This window comes from Sciurus carolinensis, chromosome 5 (assembly GCF_902686445.1).
Source record: "Sciurus carolinensis chromosome 5, mSciCar1.2, whole genome shotgun sequence".
In the NCBI taxonomy this organism is placed as follows: Eukaryota; Metazoa; Chordata; class Mammalia; order Rodentia; family Sciuridae; genus Sciurus; species Sciurus carolinensis.
In genome coordinates, this window is record NC_062217.1 from 142,245,940 (window position 1) to 142,272,164 (window position 26,225).

At 37.5% G+C, this 26,225-nt stretch overlaps 1 protein-coding gene across 1 annotated transcript in view; it reads left to right on the forward strand.

Moving 5' to 3' along the window:
- The window catches only part of LOC124985193 (cytochrome P450 2C19-like), a 50,956-nt gene extending 26,930 nt beyond the window's left edge, over window positions 1–24,026 (forward strand). The window contains exons 6-9 of the mRNA XM_047553685.1: window positions 5,423–5,564; window positions 11,024–11,211; window positions 21,740–21,881; window positions 23,483–24,026. Of these exons, the coding sequence (XP_047409641.1) occupies window positions 5,423–5,564; window positions 11,024–11,211; window positions 21,740–21,881; window positions 23,483–23,664 (654 nt within the window). The 3' untranslated portion in view covers window positions 23,665–24,026. The remainder of the gene's footprint in view (window positions 1–5,422; window positions 5,565–11,023; window positions 11,212–21,739; window positions 21,882–23,482) is intronic.
- The last annotated feature ends 2,199 nt before the right edge of the window (window positions 24,027–26,225 follow it).

Sequence of the window (26,225 nt, forward strand, 5' to 3'; positions counted from 1 at the left end):
TTCTATTTCATGGAATAATTTGCAGAACATTGGCATTAGTTCTTTAAAGATCTAGAATTTGACTGAGATTCTATCTGGTCCTGAGCTTTTCTTTGTGGGAAGTCTTTTTATTACTTCTCCAGTCTCATTGCTCGTTATTGATCTGTTCAGGTTTATTGTGTTTTCTTGATTCAATTTCAGCAGGTCATGGACTCTAAAAATGTATCCATTTCTTCTAGGTTTTACAATTTTTTGAAGTATAAGTTTCAAAGTACTCTCTAATGTTCTTCTAGTTTTCTGTGAGATCTATGATTCTTTCTCCTTTTTCATCTCTAATTTTAATTTGGATCTTTTTTTTCTTTTGATTACTTTGACTGGGGGCTTATCAATCTTGTTCATGTTTTGAGAGAACCAGCTATTTGTTCATTTGTCCTTTGCATTTTTTAAAATTCTAAAATGCAGGAGGTAAGGGGAAGAATAAAAGTTCTGTAGATTAGACAATGGAGAATAAGGGAAGGGAGGTGGGGATAGGAAAAGGAAAGACAGTGAAAAGAATCTGACATAATTTTCCCATGTACATATATGTGAAAACAACAGAGTAGATCCCACCATCATGTACATCCATAAGAATGGAATCCAAAGTAGATAAGATATATTCCATTCTTGTATAATTATATGAGAATGAATTCTTTGGTCATGTATTCTATAAAGAACAAATAAAAAATGAATTGCATTGATTTTGACTCTGATCTCTTAATTATTTTTTTCTTCAACAGGTTTTAGAATTGGTTTGCTCTTGTTTTTCAAGGGCCTCAAGATACATCATCAGGTGGTTTATTTAGAATTTTTCTGATTTTTTAATGGAGGTACTCACAGTGTTATGGTTTGGATGTGAGGTGTCCCCCATTGTGAGACAAAGCAGGAAGGTTCAGAGGAGAAATGATTGGGTTGTAAGAGTCTTAATCCAATCAGTGAATTAATCCCAGATGGAAATTGGGATGTGGCTATGGGGTATATATTTTGTACCTGGAGAGTGAAGTCTCTCTCTCTTTCTCTGCTTTCTGATAATGCAAGCTGCTTCCCTCTGCCACCCTCTTCCACCATGATGTTCTGCCTCACCCCCAGCCCCAAGTAATGGAATCGGCTTTCAATGGACTAAGAACCCTGAAACCATGAACCCTCAAATAAACCTTTTCTTTTCTACTATTGTGCTGTTCAGATCATTTAGTCACAGCAGCAAAATAGCTGACTAAATCACACAGCTATAAACATTCCTCTTAGAATCACCTTCATGGTGTCCCAGATGTTCTGATATGTTGTATCACTATTCTAATGTGATTCTAATAATTTTTCAAAAATGTATTTACTGATTTCTTCTGTCACACATTCATCACTCAAATGTATGTTGTTCTGTCTTCCTGTGTTTATATAATTTATGTAGGTATTTTTGGTGTTTATTTCTAATTTTATTACATTATGATGTGATAAGATGCAGGATCAGAGTTGGTTTGTGCCAAAATATGGTCTATTTTGAAGAAGGTTCATGAGTCACTGAGAAGAAAGTGAGTAGTACTATTGTTGGATGAAATATTCTATAAATATCTGTTAAAGTCATTTGATTCATAATACTTTTAGGCCAAAACAGTCATTTCTGAGTTTATGTCTAAATGCTCTATTTATTGGTGAGAGGCATGTTGAAATCACACAGTATTATTTTATAGGTTTTCATATGAGAATTTAACTTGAATAGTGTCTGTTTTATGTAATAGTTGCAGCAATGTTTGGGCCATCCATATTTACTGTCATTATGTCTTCTTGTTGGATGGTTCTTGTTACCAGTATGAAGTGAATTTCTTTGTCTCTTCTGACTAATTTTGTCTTGAAGTCTGTTTTGTTGGATATGAGAATAGCTATTCTTGCATGTTTTCTGGTTCTGTTTGCATGGTATGTAGTTTTCATCCTTTCACATTCAGCCTGTGGATGTCTTTGCCTGTAAGGTGAGTCTCTTGCAAACCATATATTGTTGGGTCTTGCTTTTTAATCAATTCTGGCAGCCTGTGTGTTTTAATTTGGGGAGTTGAGACCATTTCCATTCAATATTATATATAGATTTGTTTACTCATTACTGGCATTTTGCTTTATTTCTAATGTTTAATTTGGTCCTTTTCCTCATTTATTTAGCTACTCTTCAAATGAAATTTGTTCATTTGTGAGCTCTTGGGTTTGTTTTTTGATTTTTTTGTGTATGAAATATTTCTTTCAGTGTTTTCTGTAGTACCAACTTAGTAGTCATTAAATTTTTTTTAGTTTCTCATTATCTTGGAAGGTTTTGTTGTGGTAAAATTCTGCAGTATAGCTTTGCTGACTGTAATAATATTGGTTAACAGTTATTTTCTTGTAGGCACTTGAAATACATCATTCCAAGCCCTTCTGTATTTTAGAGTGTGGGCTTGGACATTGAAAGTAATTCTGATTTCCTTCCTTCTATATGTGAGATGACATTTTTTTCTTGACTGTTTAAAAATTCTATCTTTGTTCCGTAAGGTGGTTATTTTCACGACAATGTTTTGTGGAGAGGTTCTTTTTTGATCTTGGATATTTTGGTTTCTGAATGCATCCTGTATCTTGATGGCTATCTTGTTCTCTGAATTTGGAAAAAATTCTGTTCTTATTTAGCTGAAAGGCTATCTATTCCATTAGCCTGCATTTCCCATTCCTCTTCAATTCTAATAATTCTTAAATTTGTTTTTTAGTGTTGACCCAGGGTTTTTGTATTCTGGTCATGGCTACTTATTTTCTTTTCATTAATAGTGTCTGAATTTTATAAACCGACCATTCTTTCTTTCAGCTCTGAGATTCTGTCTTCAGTGTCATTTACTCTACGTAGAGGCACCAGGCATTAATTTTACTACTGCCATTTTCTACTTTGATTGTTACTATCATTTGTTTACTTCTTTAATGTGAGATGATGGGAATCCACAGGGAAGTAGAAATTCATGGGGTAGAAATTCTGCTGCTGAACTAAAACTGCCTTGCTCTACACACAAAATAACCACAAACTTCATGCATACTTTGATACAAGAAGTAGAAGAGAAAAACCAATAGTAGGAATGGTTAGGGGTGGGCCTTTAGGTCCCACTCACGGCAATTCATTGCTACAGCAAAACCAGAGAATTAACATAAAGACTGTGGATATCACAACTATGAGGGAGTCACAATCTAGAGAATTCTATGATACTTGGGCAAGAGAAGACTGTGCTTTAAAAAGGTCTACACATAAGAGTGGAAAATAAATCTACATGATAAGATGCATAAAACTCAACATGGGAATAGAAGAAGTATGAAAATACAAGGTAACACACAGTGCTTGAAGTTCAGAATTCACTAGCAACTGGCCCCAAAGATATTGAAGTGGATGAAATATTGGATAAATAATTTAAATAAATGGTTATAATATGATCAATGAATGCCAAGAGAACCTAGAAAACACCCGCATGAATCACTTAAATTTGTTACATCAGAAGCAGCAAAATGAGGATGATGGTGATTTCAAGTCCCACAATCCAAGAAGGAAACAAGAGAGAGTCATTGTTTGATTAAATTCCTCATTTGCTGCCAGTGGGGATGTTACGTGTGCCCATAAAGATCGTAGCAGTGGCCAGGCAGTGTGTGGACCATCAGCAATCAAAAGACACAGCCCTGACTTTTGAAGGGACCTGTTCCTAGTTTTGGTGAGGGACTGGCAGGCTGTACCAAAACACACTACACTATGCCCACAACTGTTTGACCCAGACCTGGGGTTCAGGGAGTGTCAACTTCTATGTGAAAGGCAAATTCACTGTAATGTCAGACACTTTCTCTATCAACTACTGCCTGGATGGTGAGGGTCTCTGCGTAGACTCCATAGCCCCCTAGAAGTTTATTTAAATGGGTTATGTGAGGTTGACAGTTGCTTTGGTGGAATTGCCAATTCCTGAATGTTCTGATCTATCATGTTTGTGACATCACTCAAGTAATGCTACCGTAGCAAGGTTAATATTTGATTGTATAACATGGAATGCGTGCCCATTTCTTTAGTGTTTTTTTTTTTTAATATTCTATATGATTTGCAGAGACTAGCCTAATGATGTTTGGGTATGGGCCTACAATGAGTACATCTCCAAATTCATTTTAGAAAATGAATACTTTAACATTAGTTTATGAATGCACTGGTTAATATTGGTTTATGACTGTTGACTTGAGGTTTATGTCATCAACTTTTACTAGACAAGTTCTGAAAACATATGAAGTAGATATTTCCAAGATATATACTTTGTTTGTTTTGCCAGTATGTGTGTTGAAAGAGATTAGTTTATTTTGGTGGTGTTAAGTACATATGTGAAGCATTACACAGGTCACAAAAAGACTATGAATGCACCATGCTGGCCCTGGAACTAGCTTTCAAATAATGTATTTTATTTTATTTCTTTTTACAACAATGATCCCCTTTACTTATTTAAACAGCTATGATGTTTTCAATTCATTTTCACATGGTCTTTTCAGTCCAAAACTTTATCCTTGGCATCTCACTACCCCTCTCTCTCATATATCCCATTTGGACAGTCAATGACTCAACTTCCTGTTTTCATGATTTATGGTCATTTGAATTAATGCCTCAGGAAATTAATGTTTCCTAGACCATGATATCTGTTGTCTCCTTCCACGTTACAATAGTGCTGGCCCATCCTGTCTTGGTGAACCTGTTCTCTGTCCCTGGGATAAGTTCTTGGATTGCTGCCGTGGTTGTTCTTTCCTAATTTATGCTTCTTTGACATTGTGGGTACCGTTGAGAGCATTTCAATTTTTGACAGAAGAGAACTGCAAACTCCTGTTCAGACACATAACATGAACCATGATGTATAGAACTCATTCACCTATTTCAATAAAATTGTGTTTATCTACAAATATGAGGAAATCGACTTAATAATTATTTAAACAAATAGTTTACCTATCTCAAATGCAAGTCATGTCATGGTAGAACCTTGTTGGGTTAATAGAGTTATGTTGTTTTTTACTCTCCATTTTGTTTTACTTTGTATTTCATTATTATCTAGGCCTTCCATTTTTGACTCCCTATGTAACATAGGGGCTTTCTCTTATATGATCAAACCTTCATGTCCAGGGTGAGAGCCACCCTACATGCTCCTTCTGTTTGGGGACAGGAAATATGCTACAAAGCTCATCACGCTGGAAAGAATCTCATGAAAGGAAACGTTAGGCAGGCAGGAAATGGGGGTAGGAAGTGAAGTTTGAGTCAAGGGATATGTTGTCTCTGCCAAGTTAATGCTTGTAGTACTGCCTGCTCCAGGGTCTGTGTTGGTCCACTTTACAACATTATGTGTTATTTTGGATTCACTGTAATTACATCAACTGGCAAATGACTTGTGAATCAAATCATTCCCAGGAAAAGGACAATCAAGCATTGGAGTATATGCGTGAAAACTTGGTGGTTACTACAACTGATTTGTTTGTTGCTGGCACAGAGACAACAAGCACAACGCTGAGATATGCCCTCCTGCTCCTGCTGAAGCACCCACAGGTCACAGGTATGAGCACAGAGGATGAGCACGTGGATTTAGAGAGATGTTGGGAAGATGCTACTTGGCTGGTCCTCATCTTGTTTGTCTTAGGGAAGCTTCACTGTTTAGTGTTCCCTGCCACCAGCTGTAATCAGGAGGACTGAGAAAGTGAAGAGAGTGTGGCAGTAGGAGAGGCAGTGGAACCCTGGCGCAGTGTCTGCATTTCACGGGAGGTGACTTTTGGGTGTCAGAATCAGCACACAGAGGCATGGGAATGCCTCCTTGTATCCCCAAAAGACCACTTGGTTCAGCAGATAAAGACCGGAAGATACCTCTCCTCACTCTGCTAATCTATTTCTGGGGTAGGGAAAAGGAAAATCCTTCTTAAGCCTATGTGAAAATCCTAGATTAATGTAGTGAAGCTGCCTGTGATAATTTCTCACTGGGAAGTAATCTATAAATGTACACAAATGAGAAAGATGTTTTCATTTGGGATTGAACAGAGTGCTTCCATAAATCTTGTGTTTGATGGAGTGAGAAGCTGTCTTGAGGTGTGGTCAAAGATTTTCCCTATTATGAACATTACTTTAAAAAGTACCTTTAAATGGATTTTGGTTATGCAGAAGCATTATCAAACTTTTTTGAGTCTGTGCCAGGATTACCCTTAAATGATGACAGCATAATTATTTGTTAGAATTATTCTCTTTAAAGCAAGAGAAGAAGGGAACAGTAAACAGTCAATAATCTTCATCATGTTTCTGAAGAACAGAGGGCAGATTCAAAGGTGGTATTTGAATCTACAGGGAGGATGGTCTGAAGATTCATAGAGGAAGATTTATGAAGGAATGAAAGCAAGCTCTGTTGTTACAATTTCCTCAAAGTTCCCTTGTTTGGAAATAACAGGTGGCAATGAAGGGAGAGAGTGAGGTTGAAAAGGGAGGCTTTCCTGGCCAGGTAAATCACTTGTCAGGTAATAGCATCAAACCATTCCTTCCACATCTCCACTCCTCAGGTGACAGATTTTTCATTGCAGGAGCAGAACTGCAAGGGAACATATTGAACGTGAGAAACCATTCACTGAGGGACCTTACGTAGTGGCAAAGAAAGACTGAGGTGTGGGGCTGAAAGGGAACTTTGGTAAAGTCCACTGCTTGATTTTGGAGAATCTGAGCTCTTTCTTCAGCTTCAGGCAAGTTATGTACTCTTGAGAGAGAGAAGGACTGTGGAGTAAAGACCTTCATATTTTGACATCTTAGTAGAAAATTCTTCCAATCATCCATCAGAGCAAGTGAAATAAAAACATCCACCCCCAGCACAGGGTTGTAGAATTTCAGATCACCAGGAATGAGGAGTAAGTCATAGAAACATTCAGAGAAATATCCTGTGCCTTATGTGAAACACCAGAACAACACCACAATTCTCACAAGTAACTAATATCTTGGTATTTAATAGAGAAAGGTATTTCAGATCTGCAAATTTGCCAAAAATGTTATTCCCTTACCCTTATTTCTGAGAAAATTACTGGAGAATGCTGCATGTAACTGTGTGCAAGTCAGGAAGCCATGGGCTCCAGGAAGGGGGAGGTCTCCTAGAGGAGGATGAGCGTGTCAGGGATGCTGCTGGGTGCCAGGCCTAGGGAGCAGCCTCAGCATGGACCAGGTGGATATGCTGATGGGAGGAGAGAAACCAGGAACAAAAGGGATAGGATGAATGGTCTGAGGTTTCCCACAGCTGGGCAATGATTCCTGCAGTATAAAACATCTTCCTGAGCCTCTTGGATAATCCTAACTGAAAACTGGGAAATGATGAACTGAAATAGAGAAGCAAGGTGAAGACCAAGAGAGTACCAACAGTGTAATGTAATCATAGAGTTCACATAACAGGAAGTACGTGAATAACACCAGCCTGGTGAAGACTGAATGTTGATATTAGCAAAAATTATAGTCCAATTTATCCTAGTGAATGGAGTCTGGTAGGATATCACGATTTGTGTGTGTGTTTTCTTTCCCGATTGTATGTTTATGTATAGCACATTGAGTTATGCAAATTCTCAATTCCACACCCTGGAAATCATTAAATATTGTGTAATAATAAGAAACACATAAGAAACAGTCATTACTTGAATGTGACATTAATTTTTAAAAAATATTATTTATTTATTTTTTAATTTTTTACAGACTGCATTTTGATTCATTTTGCACAAATGGAGTAGTTCTTTTCATTTCTATGGTTGTACATGATGTAGATTCATACCATTTCTGTAATTATACATGTACATAGGGTAATGATGTCTGTCTCATTCCATCATTTTTCATACCCCCCTCATTTCCTTCTACATAATCTAAAGTTCCCCCATTCTTCTCTCACTCTCCACACCTCCGCTCCCATTATATATCATTCTCCACTTATCAGGGAAAACATTTGGCCTTTGGTTTTTTGGGATTGGCTTATTTCACTTAACATGATATTCTCCAATTCCATTTATTAGCAAGTGCCATAATATTTCTTCTTTATGGCTGGATAATATTCCATTGTATATATATACCACAGTTTTTATCCATTCATCTATTGAAGGGCATCTAGGTTGGTTCCATAATCTGGCTATTGTGAACTGAGCTGCTATAAACATTGATGTGGCTGTTTTACTGCAGTATGCTTATTTTAGGTCCTTTGCATATAAACCGAGGAGTGGGATAACTGGGTCAAACAGTGGGTACATTTCAAGTTTTCTGAGGATTGTCCACACTGCTTTCTAGAGTGGCTACATCAATTTGCAACTCTACCAGCAATGTAAAAGTGTGCCTTTTCCCCCTAATCCATACCAACATCTATTATTGTTTGTGTTCTTGATAATAGCCATTCTAGTTGGAGTAAGATGAAATCTTAGAGTTGTTTTAATTTGCATTTCTCTAATTACTAGAGATGTTGAACAATTTTTCATATATTTATTAATCGCCTGTATGTCTTCTTCTGTAAAGTGTCTATCCAGTTCCTTGGCCCATTTATTGATTGGGTTCTTTGTATTTTTGGTGTAAAGTTTTCTAAGTTCTTTATAAATTTTGGCGATAAATGCTCTATCTGAAGTGCGAGTGGAAAAAATTTTCTCCCACTCTGTAGGCTCTAACAAAAGAGATGAAAGACCTCTACAATGAAAGCTACAGAACATTAAAGAAAGAAATTGAAAATAACCTTAGAAGATGGAAGATCTCCCATGTTCTTGGACACGCAGAATTAACATTGTCAAAAAGGCCATTCTACCAAAGGTGCTATACAGATTCAATGCAATTCCAATTAAAATCCTAATGGCATTCCTCATAGAAATAGAGAAAGCAATCATGAACTTCATCTGGAAAAACAAAAGACTCAGAATAGCCAAAACAATCCTGAATAGAAAAAGTGAAATGGGAGGTATCACAATACCAGACATTAAACTATACTACAGAGCAATAGTAACAAAAACAGCATGGAATTGGCACCAAAATAGACAGGTAGACCAATGGTACAGAATAGAGGACACAGAGACATACCCACATAAGTGCAGTGATCTCTTACTAGACAAAGTTGCCAAAAACTTACAATGGAGAAAAGATAGCCTCTTCAACAAATGGTGCTGGCAAAACTGGAAATCCATATGCAGTAAAATGAAATTAAACCCCTATCTCTCACCCTGTACAAAACTCAACTTAAAATGGATCAAGGATCTAGGAATGAGACCTGAGACCCTGCACCTAATAGAAGATAAAATAGGCCCAAATATTCATCATGTTGGTTTAGGACCAGACTTCCTCAACAAGACCTCAATAGTGCAAGAAATAAAAGCAAAAATCAATAAATGGGATGGATTCAAACTATAAAGGTTTTTCTCAGCAAAGGATACAATCAAGAATGTGAAGAGAGAGCCTACAGCGTGGGTGACATTGATTTTGAGGAGAAGGTGGTAGAGTGCTGAGTGCCTGTGGTTAAGACGTGGGAATCGGCAGGGGTATCACTGCAAATTGCTCTCACACAACCTTCATGCATATGTGTTGATCTCTTATACTTTATTTTAAATGTCACTAATTACTTTCAAGCAAATTTAATATTTGTTTCCCATTTTCTTTCTGCCAGGACTATAAATTCTTTTTTTTTTATTATTGTAAACAAATGGGATACATGTTGTTTCTCTATTGTACATGGAGTCAAGGCATACCATTTGTGTAATCATAAATTTACATAGGGTAATGATGTTTGATTCATTCTTTTTTTCCCTTCCCCCCACCCCTCCCACCCCTCTTTTCCCTCAACACAGTCCTTCCTTCCTCCATTCTTACCACTCTCCTTATCCCTAACCCTAACCCTAACCCTAACCCTAACCCTAACCCTAACCCTAACCCCTCCCACCCCCCATTATATGTCCTCATCCGCTTATCAGCGAGATCATTTGTCCTTTAGTTTTTTGAGATTGGTTTATCTCACTTAGCATGATATTCTCCAATTTCATCCATTTGCTTGCAAATGCCATAATTTTATCATTCTTCATTGCGGAGTAATATTCCATTGTATAAATATGCCACAAGTTTCTTTATCGATTCATCAACTGAAGGGCATCTAGGTTGGTTCCACAATCTGGCTATGGTGAATTGAGCAGCAATGAACATTGATGTGCTGTATCTCTGTAGTATGCTGATTTTAAGTCCTTTGGGTATAGGCCAAGGAGTGGGATAGCTGGGTCAAATGGTGGTTCCATTCCAAGCTTTCTGAGGAATCTCCAGACTGCTTTCCAGAGTGGCTGCACTAATTTGCAACCCCACCAGCAATGTATGAGTGTTCCTTTTTCCCCACATCCTCATCAACACCTATTGTTGTTTGTGTTCTTGATAATCGCCATTCTAATTGGGGTGAGATGAAATCTTAGGGTAGTTTTGATTTGCATTTCTCTTATTACTAGAGATGTGGAACATTTTTTTCATGTTTGTTGATTGCTTGTACATCTTCTTCTGTGAAGTGTCTATTCATTTCCTTAGCCCATTTGTTGATTGGATTATTTGTATTCTTGGTGTAGAGTTTTTTGAGTTCTTTATAGATTCTGGAAATTAGTGTTCTATCTGAAGTATGAGTGGCAAAGATATTTTCCCACTCTCTAGGCTCTCTCTTCACATTACTGAGAGATAAATTCTTGATGTGTTTATATCTGTTAAATTTTTTGGAAATATTATTTACTTGTATTATTATTAATTATATGGGATGCTAATTTATGAGTGTGGTCCTATTTTCATTTTATTTACTTTTTTTTTTGCTCCTATCTGCTTTAAAACCCAGTATATAGAAGCGTGTCATGCATCTATATCAGTGTCATGCTGATTATATATGTAAGTGTGCCTCTGGGCATATCATTTGTATTCATGATGCTGTTGGGACATCTTTGTCGTCCTTCTCGTAGTGCTCACTTGCAATGACACATGTGCCCTTTCTGTCCTCTCTCCTAATTTGTTACTGTGTCTTACCAGCTAAAGTCCAGGAAGAGATAGAAAGTGTGATTGGCAGACACCGCAGCCCCTCCATGCAGGACAAGAACCGCATGCCCTACACAGATGCTGTGTTGCATGAGATTCAGAGGTACATTAATCTCCTTCCAGTCAGCCTGCCCCATGCAGTGACCTGTGATGTTAAATTCAGAAACTACCTCATTCCCAAGGTAAGCTTGTTTCTTCTGTGGTGCACCTCAGTGCTCTCCAGGTTCCCAAATGCACAGACCTCTAACACACAACATGAGACAAATCCAAAAATCATACATTTGCTAAAAAACCTATGTGCAGTTTCTAATTTGGGTATAAAGCTTTCTAAGAGGTGACGGTATCTGGCAGTGTGAGTCTTCCAAATTGGTTTTACTTTTTTAACATTGTTTTTGCAATTCTTAAATGTTTCCATTTCCATGCAGAGGTTAAAAATTTAGTTTTTTTTTACAGTGCTTGGATGCTCAAGTAGCTTGGGAGACTGAGGCTGGAAGATTGCAGATTTGAAGCTAACCTCAGTAATTGAGCATGGCTTTAAGTAACTTAGTGAGACCTTTCTCAAAATAAAAAGTAAAAAAGGTCTATAGAATCTCCAGTGCTGGCCTGCCTAGTCTGCATGGACCCAGCACTGTGCCTCCATGTGGACACGCAGCGCTGTGGCTCCCCATCTACCAGTGCCATGGGATGCTTCTGCTATCATCTTGGATATCTCTGCCACAACTGCCACCATCTTTATGTGGGGAACTTCCATCTGGGGACACATGCCAGAGACTAGAAACTCATTATCAAGATACCTACAGGTTCACCAATGCTGCTGTCACCAACTTGGGACATGGTTGCTTACATCTAGGGAAAACAATCAGGTCCTAAAAGATCATCACCAAGGGCTCTACAGGATTGGTCGCCTCTGAGATATCCCTTCTATGTGTGCTAATTGCTACCATCTTGCTGCAGAAAGAGGAGAGGGCCTTGGAAGTGCTCAATAGGCGAGAAAAAGATGAGGCATCTTGATCCCTGCTCATCTGGCCAACCAACCTGGCACCCACCAGGATCCCAGAGACAACTTGGGAGCACTTGTTGGGACCCGAGATCAGCCTGGTACACAACTCCACTGGGCACCTGGTCCTGCTGGTTTGGTAATTAACAGACCCTCTGATTCCTAAATCCTCAGTCTCACAACCATGCCCTAGCCACCGGCCAGCCCAATGCCTGCAGCAAGTGACTGACACACAGATTTCAATGCTTGGTCCTGATTTGCCCAATACAGAACAGTTTTCTGAGACAGGTGCACAGGTCCTAGTGCTCAGTCCTTAGGACCCCTGGGGAGAGAGTTTCCTGATTGGGAAATCAAAAGATCAGGGGCAGGAGAGGTACAATTTAAAGACTAATTTGTAGATCAGGAAGTGTGGGGTCCACAAGTGAGGGAAAGAGCTAAGACCAGGCTCCTGAGTCACATGAGTGGATCCCAAAGGAGAGTCCTGGAGTCTAGTCTTACAGAGGGACTGGCAATTGCTATACCCTGCCTCCAGGAGTCCCGCCGCCAAGTCTAATCCTCCACCTTAATAACTGTCATCATCCTGAGGGTGGAACAAACTCCAGAAAACCCCACCTAGCAGAAAGAAGAGAGGTGAAGAAGATATTGAACTCCAACAGAAACATTATTCAATTTTCCTTCAAGACTCTTATATTCTCTCTTTGTTTACTTTTTTTCCTTTCTCCATTTTTTTCCTTTTTCATTTCCTGGTCTCACATCCCCATCATCTTTGAAATCAAGTACCTTTCATGCATCAGGCTATGAAGACTGGGAGGTTTGAGTATTATCTTACAGTTTTGTTGGAGGTTTATTTCCTCACTCTCTTTCCCTCTTATCTGTTTCCTTGGAGTCGCTTTCTCCCTTTTCTCCTGCTAACAACCAACTTCTTTTATTTCCAGTTTCACACTTCTTATGATCTAGTATCTCTTTATTCTCACTTCTTACTTCATTAACATCACATCCTACACCCCTCCCCCATCCTCTTTAACCACCATTAGAAACTGTCGACCTTATGATCCTGGTGGGTGTCAGGTTGGTTGAAACCTATTGTTTATGCTGAAGTTAATAATCGAACACCATCTCTGATTATTCCAATACTGTTTTGTCTTAATAGGGGCTATTTGGCTTAAGGCTGCACATCGTTTGCATCGGGTGCTGTTAATATTGATCTCCCCCTCCCCACCGGGCTGGGGATATAGCTCAGTTGGTAGAGTGCTTGCCTTGCAAGCACAAGGCCCTGGGTTCGATCCCCAGCACCGCAAAAAAATAAATAAATAAATATTGATCTCCCCCTTAAAGGTGAGGTATTGGAAACCTGCTGGGGCGCTATAAATCTATAGGGTGGAAACTGTAATACCTTGGATCTGCACTGCTAGAGGGGAAGACACAAGAACAACGTGATAAAACAAGGGAAGAAAGTGTCCCAAACAAATCAAGATGCTATATTAATAGAATCCAATTACAGTACAGTAGAAATGTCAGAAAAGGAGTTAAGAATGTACATAATTAAAATGATCCATGAAGTAAGCAAATGAAGAGAGCAAATGCAGGTAACAAAAGATCAGTTCTATAAACAGTTAAAAGAGCAAATGCAAAAGAATATTTTAATAAAGAGTTAGAGATTCTGAAAAAAAAAAACAACAAACAGAAATTCTTGAAATGAGGGAAACAATAAACCAAATTAAAAACTCAATAGAAAGCATCACTAACAGAACTGATCACTTGGAAGACAGAACCTTAGACAATGAAGACAAAATATTTAATCTTTAAAACAAAGTTGACCTGAGAAGATGATAAGAAATCATGAATAGAACCTCCAGGAATTATGGGATAACATGAAAAGACCAAATTTAAGGGTTATTAGAATTGAGGAAGGCACAGAGGAACAAACCAAAGGAATGAATACTATTCAATGAAATAATATCAGAAAATTTCCCAAACTTGAAGAATGAAATAGAATATCAAATACAAGAGGCTTAGAGGACACCAAATGTACAAAATTACAACAGATCCACACCAAGACACATTATAATGAACATGCCTAACATTCAAAATAAAGATAGAATTTTTAAGGCTGTGAGAGAAAAGCATCAGATTACATATGGGGGAAACTAATATGGATATCAGCAGATTTCTCAACCCAGACCCTAAAAGCTGGAAGGGCCTAAAACAATATAAACCAAACTCTGAGAGAACATGGATGCCAATCAAGAATCCAGCAAAACTATCCCTGAGATTTGATGACAAAATAAAATCCTTTCATGATAAACAGAAGTTAAAGAATTTACAAATAGAAAGCCTACACTGTAGAACATTCTCAGCAAAATATTCCATGAGGAAGAATTGAAAAACAACAATGTAAGTCAGTAAAGGGAGGAACTACACTAAAGGAAAAGCCAATCAAAGGAGAAAGCAAGTCAAGTTAAAAACTAAAAATAAGCTAAAATAACCAGGATTACAAATATTATCTCAATAATAACCCTGAATGTTAATGGCCTAAATTCATTAATCAAAAGACATGGACTGGCAGATTGGATTAAAAAAGAGACCCAAGGGCTGTGACCGTGGCTCAGCAGTGGAGAGCTTGCCTAGCACCTGAGAGGCACTGGATTCGATCTTTGGCACCACATATAAATAAATAAAATAAACTATTGTGTCCATCTATAACTAAGAACAATTAAAAAAAGACCTAACATTATTCTACCTTCATAGACTCATCTCATAAGAAAAGACATCCACAGACTAAAGGAAAAAACATACCATGTACACGGACTCAGTAAAAAAGCAGGGGTTTCCATCCTCATGTCAGATAAATTGGACTTCAAGTCAAAGTTAGTAAGAAGGAATAAGGAAGGACATTTCATACTGTTTAAGTGAAACATAAATCAACAAGACAAAACAGTCATAAATATTTATGCCCCAAACAATGGAGCATCTATGTATGCTAAATAAAAGAAAACCCTTCTCAATTTCAGGAATCAAACAGACCACAACACAATAATGCTGGGCGACTTTAACACACTTCTCTCACCACTGTATAGATCTTCCAAACAAAAACTGAACAAAGAAACTAGAACTCAAAAATACAATTAATATTTTAGACTTAACAGACATATATAGAATATTCCATCCATCAGTGTGCAAATACACTTTTTGCTTCATATAATTTTTTTCAATCATGTTTTGTTTTCATTGTAGTGACTCATAAGTATTTTGTTAGTTTTTCCTGTGAAAGGAATATTTTTGTTCATGCTATGTCATTTTAAAACAGCTTTGCCTTTTCTTTCTAAATGGTTTGTGGGAATATATTTGATTTAATCACTGTGATGACCTTATGTCTTGTAAACTTGACATAATTGTAATTGTCAATGGTGTGTCTGAGATTCTTTGAAATGTCAGTGTTTTCTATCCTCTTACCTGGGTCCATCTGATATTTCCTGTTTTTATACTCTTAATTTCTCTTTATTGCATTATTACAGTTGTTAGGATTTTTGGATAACATCACACAGAATTCATGACTGCAGGAAGTCTTGTTTTGTTTCTTATCTGCAGGCATGGTTAGAGGTTTAATGTCCCATTGCAGAGAATGATGTATTAGGTACATTTTGGTAGATGATGTTCTTTTTCAAAATAGGGAAATTTCCTTCTTCTCTTAATTTCATATGAACTTTGTTCACGGAAGTGTATTTGCAAATTGATTTTCTGCATCTGGGGGATTAGTTGTGTGTATTGGCTGAATTTTCTCCAGTCAATATGCAAATTACAGTATATATGTTGAGCTGGCTTTGATCTATCACATGTTGTTCATGACTTCATTGTTCATATTTATAAGAGGTTTTGGTCAATAATTTTTCTTCCAAAAAATTTCTTAGATTTTAGATATCAAGATAATGCTGCCTCATAAAATGATGTGAGAAATGTTCCTTGATGTGTGTGTGTTTCTTCCTTCTTTCAGTCACTTTGTCATATATTTGAAATACCAAATCAGTTTTGGTGAAACAGATCTCACATGGGGAAAAATTTAGAATTTCAGATTTTGTTTATATTCTTCCAGAAAGAGTTCATTCCTTTCCTATAAGTAGAAATAAAGTTGTAACACTTCCTTTCCTGACCTCTAGTTGGACAGCATTTGAACATAATCAAAATTGTGTCATTTCCTTTTCTGTCACCCGTGTGTGTGTGTGTGTGTGTGTGTGTGTGTGTGTGTGTAGGACCTTGGTCATGCTAGGCAAGCATTCTACCACTTGGTCACATTCCCAGAATCCATATCTGAAATCTTGAGATGATTTTTATCTTGGAAGTTCTAACATTCTTTATAACACCTCTTTCTGCATTTACCCAGAAAATCTACTTACTGTTTGAAGGGAGTTATTAAAATTTGACCAGAAAATACCACTTTAAACTTAAAATAATACAAATAAGAATTGAATTTTCATGGGACAAAGTGATAAGATTTATTAGTTTGCACTTATTGTGTCCTGTGGAGAAGACTGACGACTTTAGGGGGAGGTCCTGGGGATTGCTCAAGTTAGAATCATATTTGGTGTAAGGATTAGGACCTGAACTTACTCTGTTTCCAGAAGAGGACACAAGTAGGAGGTGGTGTTTATTTCTTGATTTTGGGGTGGGAGGGTAAATTAATGAAAGTTGATTTTCTCCTTATGTGCAACTGAAAGGGAAATAGACTGGTAGAGAAGTTTGCAATCCTTCGTTTCCTTTTACCAATAGGATAAATGTCTTTTTTTTTCTGCCTTAGACTGAAACCAGTGATGTCAGTGGAGATAATGATGTAAGACAGGAGTCGACCAACTTTTTCTGTAATTGTCTATAGGCAATGTAACCTTTGCATGATACAAGAATTCTGTTACCACTTCTGAACTCTGCCATTGCAGCAGTAAGCAGTTATAGGCAAAGACCATGACCATATTCAATGTTATGGACACTGAAATATTAAATTCACATTTTTCATGTCAAAAATATTATTTTTATTTTTCATTCAATTTAAGCATTCTTTACTCACTGACTATAAGAAAACACAGAGCAGGCTGCATTTTGCGGACATAATTGTTCAATCCTTGTTATGAGACATAGTGTTCTAGTAGAACTTTCTATAATCATGTGAGGTCAGTTTGTGGATTTGTGTTCTATCTGAATAGAATTTGCAAAACCCAGTTCTCAAAGATTTACCCTAGTCTTTTTGTAAAAGTTGTGTTGTTTTAGTTCTTATCTTAGTTGAATGACTAATTTTCCTTTTACTTTTTGCTTATAGTGTGGTATTGATCCTGCTTCATTTTTTCTTTATGAATTTCCATACGCTTGAACAATTTTCCTAAACATATATCCACATGAATCTTAAGGAAACCTTGTCATATGTTACTAGGTTAATTATACTTAAAGGAAGAATTTCAAAAGCAAATTGATTCATGATTTTTGTTTGAAATATTAGAGGATTGGATTTTTCCCGATTATATACTTTAAAAAATGTAAACCTAATGAAATTTACTGTTTACTTATATTTTAACATCTGTCCATTAAGCTATCAATTTACACATTAATGCTTCCAGTCATTTCAAAGAACTACGAGTTTCTCCTACATGGTAGTCATTGCATTCACACTCAGATATCATTCAAACGATAATACTAACATACAGCCTCTGTTTAATTAGCCCATTAATATAACAATCTTCTGTGTAGTTTTTGTTCTTGTACAGTTCAGTGTCTGGTCAAAGAACAGGCATGTAATGTGACTGTAGTTTCTGTTTATCTCCTGTATTCAGGGGTCTAACGTGATTGTAGTTTCTTTTTATCGCCTGTAATCAGGGGTAGTTCCCTTTCCTGTACTTGTTTGTTTCCTTTCATCAATTTGCCTTACCCAGAGTCCAGGACAGAAGTCAAACATTCCTGAGGTTGGTTCTGTGTGGTTGATTTCAAGGGATTAGGTTCTCCCTATCTATTTGGGAGGAAAACTACATAAGTGCCAATGAAAGTCTCACTGATTTTAAGTCCTTTGGGTATAAACCAAGGAGTGGGATAGCTGGGTCAAATGGTGGGTCCATTCCAAGTTTTATGAGGATTCTCCACACTGCTTTCCAGAATGGCTGCACCAATTTGCAACTCCACCAGAAATGCATGAGTGTGCCTTTTTCCCCACATTCATGCCAACACTTATTATTTCTTGTGTTCTTGATTATAGCTATTCTAATTGGAGTTAGATGAAATCTTAGGGTGGTTTTTAATTTGCATTTCTCTAATTACTAGGGATGATGAACACTTTTTCATATATTTGTTGATCACCTGTATATCTTCTTCTATGAAGTGTCTGCCCATTTCCTTAGCCCATTTATTGATTGGGTTCTTTGTATTTTGGTTGTAAAGTTTTTTAAGTTCTTTATAAACTTTGGGGATGAGTGTTCTGTCTGAAGTGTGTGTGAAAAAGATTTTCTCCCACTCTGTAGGTTTTCTTTTCACATTATTGATCATTTCCTGTGTTGAGAAATAACTTTTTAGTTTGAATCTATCCCATTTATTGATTCTTGCTTTTATTTCTTGCACTATTGAGGTCTTGTTAAGGAAGTCTGGTCCTAAACCAACATGATGAATATTTGGGCCTACTTTTTCTTCTATTTGGTGAGAGTATCAGGTCTAATTCCTAGATCCTTGATCCATTTTGAGTTGAGTTTTGTACAGGGTGAGAGATGGGGGTTTAATTTCATTTTACTGCATATGGATTTCCAGTTTTGCCAGCACCATTTGTTGAAGAGGCTATCTTTTCTCCATTGTAAGTTTTTGGCAACTTTGTCTAGTAAGAGATTACTGTACTTAGGTGGGTATGTCTCTGTGTCTTCTATCCTGTACCATTCGTCTACCTGTCTATTTTGGTACCAATACCATGTTGTTTCTGTTACTATTGCTCTATAGTAGAGTTTAATATCTGGTATTGTGATACCTCCTGCATCACTCTTCCTGCCCAGGATTGCTTTGGCTATTCTGGGTCTTTTGTTCTTCGAAATGAATTTCATAATTGCTTTTTCTATTTCTATGAGAAATGTCATAGGGATTTTAATTGGAATTGCATTAAATCTTATAGTGCCTTTGGAAGTATGGCAATTTTGATAATATTAATTCTGCCTATCCAAGAACATGGGAGCTCTTTCCATCTTCTAAGGTCTTCCTCAATTTCTTTCTTCAATATTTTGTAGTTTTCATTGTAGAGATCGTTCACCTCTTTGGTTAGATTGATTCCAAAGTATTTTATTTTATTTTATTTTTTTGAGGCTATTGCGAATGGAGTTGTTTTCCTCATTTCCCTTTCAGATGTTTCATTGCTTATGTATAAAAATCCTTTAGATTTATGCATGTTGATTTTATATCCTGCTATTTTGCTGAATTCATTTATGAGGTCTAGAAGTTTTCTGGAGGAGTTTTTTGGATCCTCTAAATAGAGAATAATGTCATCAGCAAATAGTAACAGCTTGAGTTCCTCTTTTCCTATTTGTATCCCTTTAATTTATTTAGTCAAAAAATGCAGTCTGCAAAAATAAAAAAAGATTTTAATAAAAAAATAAGGGCCGAGGACATAGCTCAAGGGCTGGGGACATAGCTCAAGGGCTGGGGACATAGCTCAGTTGGTAGAGTGTTTGCCTTGCAAGCACAAGGCCCTGGGTTCAATCCCTAGCACTGCAAAAAAAAAAAAAAAAAAAAAAAGAACTTCACAGTACATGGTATTTCTGAGCCATTAGGGATCAGAATGCTAGGGACCAGTAAAACAAACATTTGGAAGTGGGCAAATAGCTCAGCTCACAGAGCGCTTGCCTTACGTGTGCACGGGCTCAGGTTCGAATCCCCAGCACCTCGGAAAAAAATAGTGCTCAGTGGTCGAGTACCCTAAGTTCAATCCCCAGTACCAAAATAAATAAATAAAAAATTTTAAATAATAAAAAAGACTGGAGATGTTACTCAGTGGTAAAGCACCCCTGGGTTCAATCCCAGAACATCCAGGGAGGGAAAAGTCTTTATTCTTGGAAGAGTTGTTTATACATTCTAAGTCCCTTACCATGTATATGATTTGAGGCAAATACTTAAATATTTTCTTCTCTCTCTCTCTCTCTCACTGGTGATTGAACCCAGGACTTTGCACATGCTAGGCAAGTGGTAGACACTGCCCCCCAACCTTTTTAAAAAGTGTGACTTAATTTTTCTTTTGAGACAGTCTTGCTAAACTGCCCAGGCTGGCCTCAAACTTGCAGTCTTGCCTTACCCTACTAGCATTATAGGGGAACACCACCATATCTGATGTTTCTTTCCAGTTTTTTTGATTCTGACCTTGAAAGCACATCTTATCTACATTTTTATCTTGTTACTTGTACTTTGGGTGTTATATCTAAAAACCAATGCTTAACTCAGGGTCGCCAAGATATGCTTCTCTGATTTCCTGTCAGGGCATTATGGTGTGATTTTTTTTCTTTTTTCTTTTTTTCTTTTCTTATTTGTAGATGGACACAATACCTTTGTTTTATTTAAATATATGTGGTGCTGAAGATCGAACCCAGTGCCACATGTTAGGCAAGTGCTCTACCAATAAGCCCCAACCCCAGCCCTGGCATTAGGTTTTTAACTCTTACATTTAACTGTATTTTGAGTTCATTTTTGTATAGTATGGAGTAGCAGTGCAAATTTGTTCCTTTGTATGTGAATACCCAGTACTAGCACCATTGGTTAAAAAACCAATTCTTTCTTCATTGAATTACCTTGTTCCCTTTGTCAAAAATTAGCTGACCATAAATGTTGGGATTTATTCCTGAACACTCAAAAAAAAAAAAATTTAACTGAATCACATGGTGAGGTGGGAACCCACCAAGTCATCTGTTAAATATTGCTTATGCTAATTTTCTAAGGAACAAGGTGATATCCAAATAGCTCTGAATTGCAGAGTTTCTGTTCTTAAAAGTAAATGATAAACATTACATCAAGGTCCTTTGAGACTGTGCAAACATCCTGCTTCTGAAATCAGGCGCCTAACTGTTCTAGCTTTGACAGGTGATCCTTGCCTGAACTGAAATTCAGACTGAAGACAATGCAGAATGATGTTGCTAATTTTATATTCCTTTGTTTTCTGTAGTTGGTTTTCTTGTAATAAAAACCTCCCATATATTTTAGATTAGAACAAATGAACTGCATGGCAGAGATAAACTTTTGTTAGTCTTCTATGTGCTACTGGACTTTGATTCATTCCCAATGCGTCCTTTGTTAGCAACACCAGATGTTTATCTACAAGTCCTATGATAGAATTCTGGACATTTCATGTTACATTAGAAATTTCAATTTAAAACAATACACAAGTGAATTTTGTGAGTTCTGATGTGAAGAGCTAGAGCAGCAGGTAGGGACCGACACCAGTGTCCTAGCTTGATGATGTGGAGAAACGAGTCAGAACTTTTTGCTCCCAAGTTCAGATGTGCAGTATTTCAGTGCTGTTGAGAGCACTTCTGCAAGATCACTACCATTGTTCTCAACTTAACTGTGTTTGTCATATGATTTCTATCCCTGAAGATATCACTGCTTGTTTTGGAACATGGTTTCACTTCTATAGACCAGAAGACTGAGCTAAGTAATTTCCATTGTGCCTTTCAGCACCAGATACCTGCTTAAGTTGATTACTGCTTGTTTGCTATTTCCAGGGCACAGTCATATGGACATCACTGACATCAGTGCTCCGTGACAACAAAGAATTCCCCCACCCAGAGACATTTGACCCAGGGCACTTTCTGGATGAGCATGGCAACTTGAGGAGAAGTAACTACTTCATGCCTTTCTCTACAGGTAAGAGAAATATTTGGAGTCAGCTGCATCCTACCTGGTGCCTCCTCTGGTGCTGGCAGATTTGCTCTTTGTACATAAGCAGGAACACCACTTTGATGCCCATGTACTCTCCCTTCTCATGTTACATACCCATAGCTGGGACAGATTAGTGGGATTTTTTTTTTGATGTTGACCAAATTTTTATAACTGAGAAAGCTAAGAGTATAGTTTGATTGAAATGTGTCTCTAGACAAATCATTGAGAAACCTAAGTTCTCCTACTACAAGGTAATGCTCATTTAAATATTCCTCACTCACTAAGTGAGAGGTATCTCACACCGTGATGTTGTTGGTTGGTTTCTATATCTTATTGTTCAACACCCCTATTGCTCAGCTGTGGGGATGGTAGTCTCCACAAGCATAGGATCACATATCAAAGGGTCTTTACGGAAGAAGATTGTACTGATTGTACTCTGGTCTGACCAGTGATCTGAGATGGGGTAGATTTCTGGACTCGCTGGGCTTACAGAGGGAGGCTCCCAGTATGTTGCTCCATAATACTCCACTTGAGGCTTAAAATGGGGTTTGTGTCTACATAATTAAAGACATTTGAGGTGACTCAAGAGAGTCAGATGAATGTAGAAAAGAAAAGGCAGGACATTTTTAAGGAAGCAATGAATCATCCCAGAAGAACTTTAGTTCTCAGTCAGGAATGTCAGAATCTGCCTGATAACCATGGGGTCATGGAAGAATTGGGGATGAAGGAAGAGACCCTACAGTGATCACAGAGCACCCTGTTCTTCCTCCAGTCATGACCATGTGTCTAGGATATTGAATCTCTACATCTGCAATATGGTTACTGATTCTCTGCTTGTGGACTCTTCTTCCTTGATTCCATGACTCTTGATGTCTGTCTTATATCTTGCACTGTATATTCCATGATGATAAGTCAGGGCCCACTCTTCAGGCATTTGTATTTCAACACACTTGAAAATCGAAACACAAATGGAAAACTAGATTTCAGTTGCTTCATGCTACCAAAAGAGCATGAGTATGATGTTGAGCATATCCAGAGAGGGCAAGGTGTTAGTGCTTGAATGGATCCCAAATAGTATAAAGAGGAAATGAAACCCCATCTGAGTCCTGAATGTTATAGAGGGAATGTGTGTCTTATACAAGAAGATTAACATGATGTAAAACATGGACATTCATTGTTCTTTAGAGATTCTTGAAAATTGCGTACAGTTAGAGGTAAGATTAGGGGGTTGAAGATTGAAGGCAAGGTCTTAGAACATCAGAATGTGAATAGAAAATACAAGTAACAGAGGTGTTTCTAGAAAAGTATACTTAGGAACTTCAAATTCAAAGAGTCATTCCCATGTGTGAATACTAAATAAGTGTTTGGCACAGGCTGATACCCAAATAGTAGTGTTTGAATGAAATATTTGTTAAGATGGATATATAAGTGTCTCTATCCTTTGTCCATTTTTCTATCCAAACATCCAATCATTCATTAAATGTTTCTTTATAGTCTCATTTTTTCCATTAAGAAGCATAGTTCATGTCACAGTCCAAGTGACACAGGAGCAATTACTATCTGTTGTGTTTGTTTGTTTGTTACAGGAAAACGGATGTGTGTGGGAGAAAGCCTGGCCCGCATGGAGCTGTTTTTATTTCTGACCACCATTTTACAGCACTTTCACCTGAAATCTCTGGTGGACCCAAGGGAACTTGATACCACCCCAGTAGCCAATGGCTTTGTCTCTGTGCCTCCGTCATACCAGCTCTGCTTCATTCCTGCCTGAAAAAGAGCAGAGCGTCTGACCGCTGTTGTGTTTCTGTCTGCAATCCCTTCCTGCAGGGCATGGTCTACTTCCTTTCCCCATCTGAGATGCGCTCTTGACCTCTCCTCATGTGTCTTCTCATTCTCTCAAATTTCAGGGGACACACATCCTCCTTATGGATATTTTTCTGGGTTATTGTACAGATATACCTGGTATTTCCTGTGTTCTATAACACTTGTACTGACCACTTTAAGTGATTACATATGTCTAATGCTGAGTTATTGATATGTTATCATTGTAAAACATCATGGTCATTAGGATATGATCTGTTAGAACCATCAATCCCCTGCATGTTCTTAGTAAAAGCATTATTGATTTCTGGATCAGTTCTCAAATTTTTCTTCTTTTGTGCATCATTTAGGGAAGAACTTAGAAAAAGAAAATAGAGTCTCATAATGGTAGGTATAGTGAGGTAGTGGTCATTGAAGAAACAAAGGAAGATTAAAAAAATTCTAGAAACAAATGAATATGGAAACACAATCTACCAGAACCCTTGGGACACATTAAATGCAGTCTTAAGAGGAATGGTTATAGCTATAAGTGCCTACATTAGAGAAATAGAGAGATCTCAAACAAATAACATGATGATGCATGTCAAGGCATTAAAAAAAAACAAGGAGACTTCAAATCCAAAAACCTAAGGGAATGAACAATAAAATCTGACTAGGAAGAAATGAAATAGAAATTGAAAGTCGAATGTGAAGGATCAACACAAAAAAGTGTTACTGCTCTGAACAGAGATAAAATTGAGAAATCTTTATTCAAATTAACCAAAAAGAAAGGGAGAGAGTACCCAAAGACAATAAATGAGACATCGGTAAGGCATATTACAACAGATGCCAGTGAAATCCAGAGGATTGTGAGGGAATGTTTTGCAAGATTATATGTCAACAGATTGGATAATGTGGAAAGAATGGTCTAAGTTGCAGACACACAGGATCTACCAATATTGAATCAAGTATTATAAGAAGCCTAAATAGATCAATAAGAAGCAATGAGGTTGAAGCAGCAATAAAAACAGTTAGATTCAGAGCCCAGTTTTCTCAGACTTTTAAAGTACTAGTAGCAATTGTCCTACAACTATTCCATATAGAGAAAAGGAAGGAATGCTTCCAAACTCATTCTATGAAGCCAGTATTATCCTCCCTCCAAATTTGATGGTTTGTGTGCACACAAACACAAGCACATGTGTGCACAAAGGACAAATTAGAAACTAATATCCTTATCTAAGTATAGAGGCCTTTGTACTCTTTGTTCAGAGATCAATTTTTCAAGGGTTGACTCTCAAATGCATTGGAAAATCTCCCTTTGCTGACTCCTAAAGGAGACATGGACATGGTGGTGTTGGGAATAGTCTGATAGCTATTGGGGACCAGTGGCCACCTGAACCTTTGTGTTCAGATGTGGAGAGCAGTGACTTGGATCATGGTCTTTGACTGCCTCTGACTGGGACTGTGCTATTTGGGAACTTTCTGTGCAAAGATGCAGGACAAGATTGCCCAGTTGCTATGGTAATGCCTGGACAGAGAAAGTTCTGTGCAGGGCATGGAAATATGAGTCTAGAACCTGAGTTCGGACACCAGCTGCCAGGGATAGAGAATTATGATGGCAACTAGATAATTATAATTGCTTGCAAGCTCTAACCCTTTTCCACAGAAAACCTTTTGATGATATAACCTCTATAATAAACATGCTGAGATAGCTCTGATCATTGTTTCTCCAGAGGACAGTGTCCCATGTGTTCCCAGTTTTCTCTCTATAAGGGTTTGTTTGTCTTTCTTAATCCCCTGTCACCCCTTGACAGTTTCTATGGATTGACTATGCAGGTCGTGGCAAGGAGGAACATACCTCAACATAATAAAGAGGAATATAAAACAAACCTATAGTCAATAGTGTAATGAATAGGAAAAAAAAATGAAAGCACTTCTCTCACTATGCAGCCAACCTAGGTACTCTTCAACAGATGAATGGATAAAGAAAATATAGTCTGTATATAGTATGGAATATTAATCATAAAGAATGACATTTTGGCATTTGCCAGTAAATGGATGGAACTGGAGACTATCTTGCTAAATGATAGAAGCCAGTCCTCAAAAGTAAAGTCTGACTGTTTTTTCTGATATGTAGAATCTGATAGAAAATAAATAAATAGGATAGGGAGATAAATAAAACCAAGGAAGGGAAAAAGAAGGGGAGAGGTAATTTCATTAGCATAGAGGAAAGATCAGGAGAGTAGATGAAGGGGATTGAGGTGGAAGAAGGGACATGAAAAGGGAAGAAGTGTGGAATGCACCTGACAGAAATGTGGCTGTGTATGCATGGACATGGATGATGGATCTGGAAGGAGGAGTATCCACAGGGCACTAATTTAAAAATATTTTTAAACATTGAGCTATAAATTGATGAAGAGGGATAGATGGATTGGAGGGAGGGGAACGGGGGCTGGGGAGTGAGTGCTGGGGGACCAAATTGCAGTGGGTTGGGTTCCATGCTTTTGTGATTATGTCAAGGTATATCCTGGT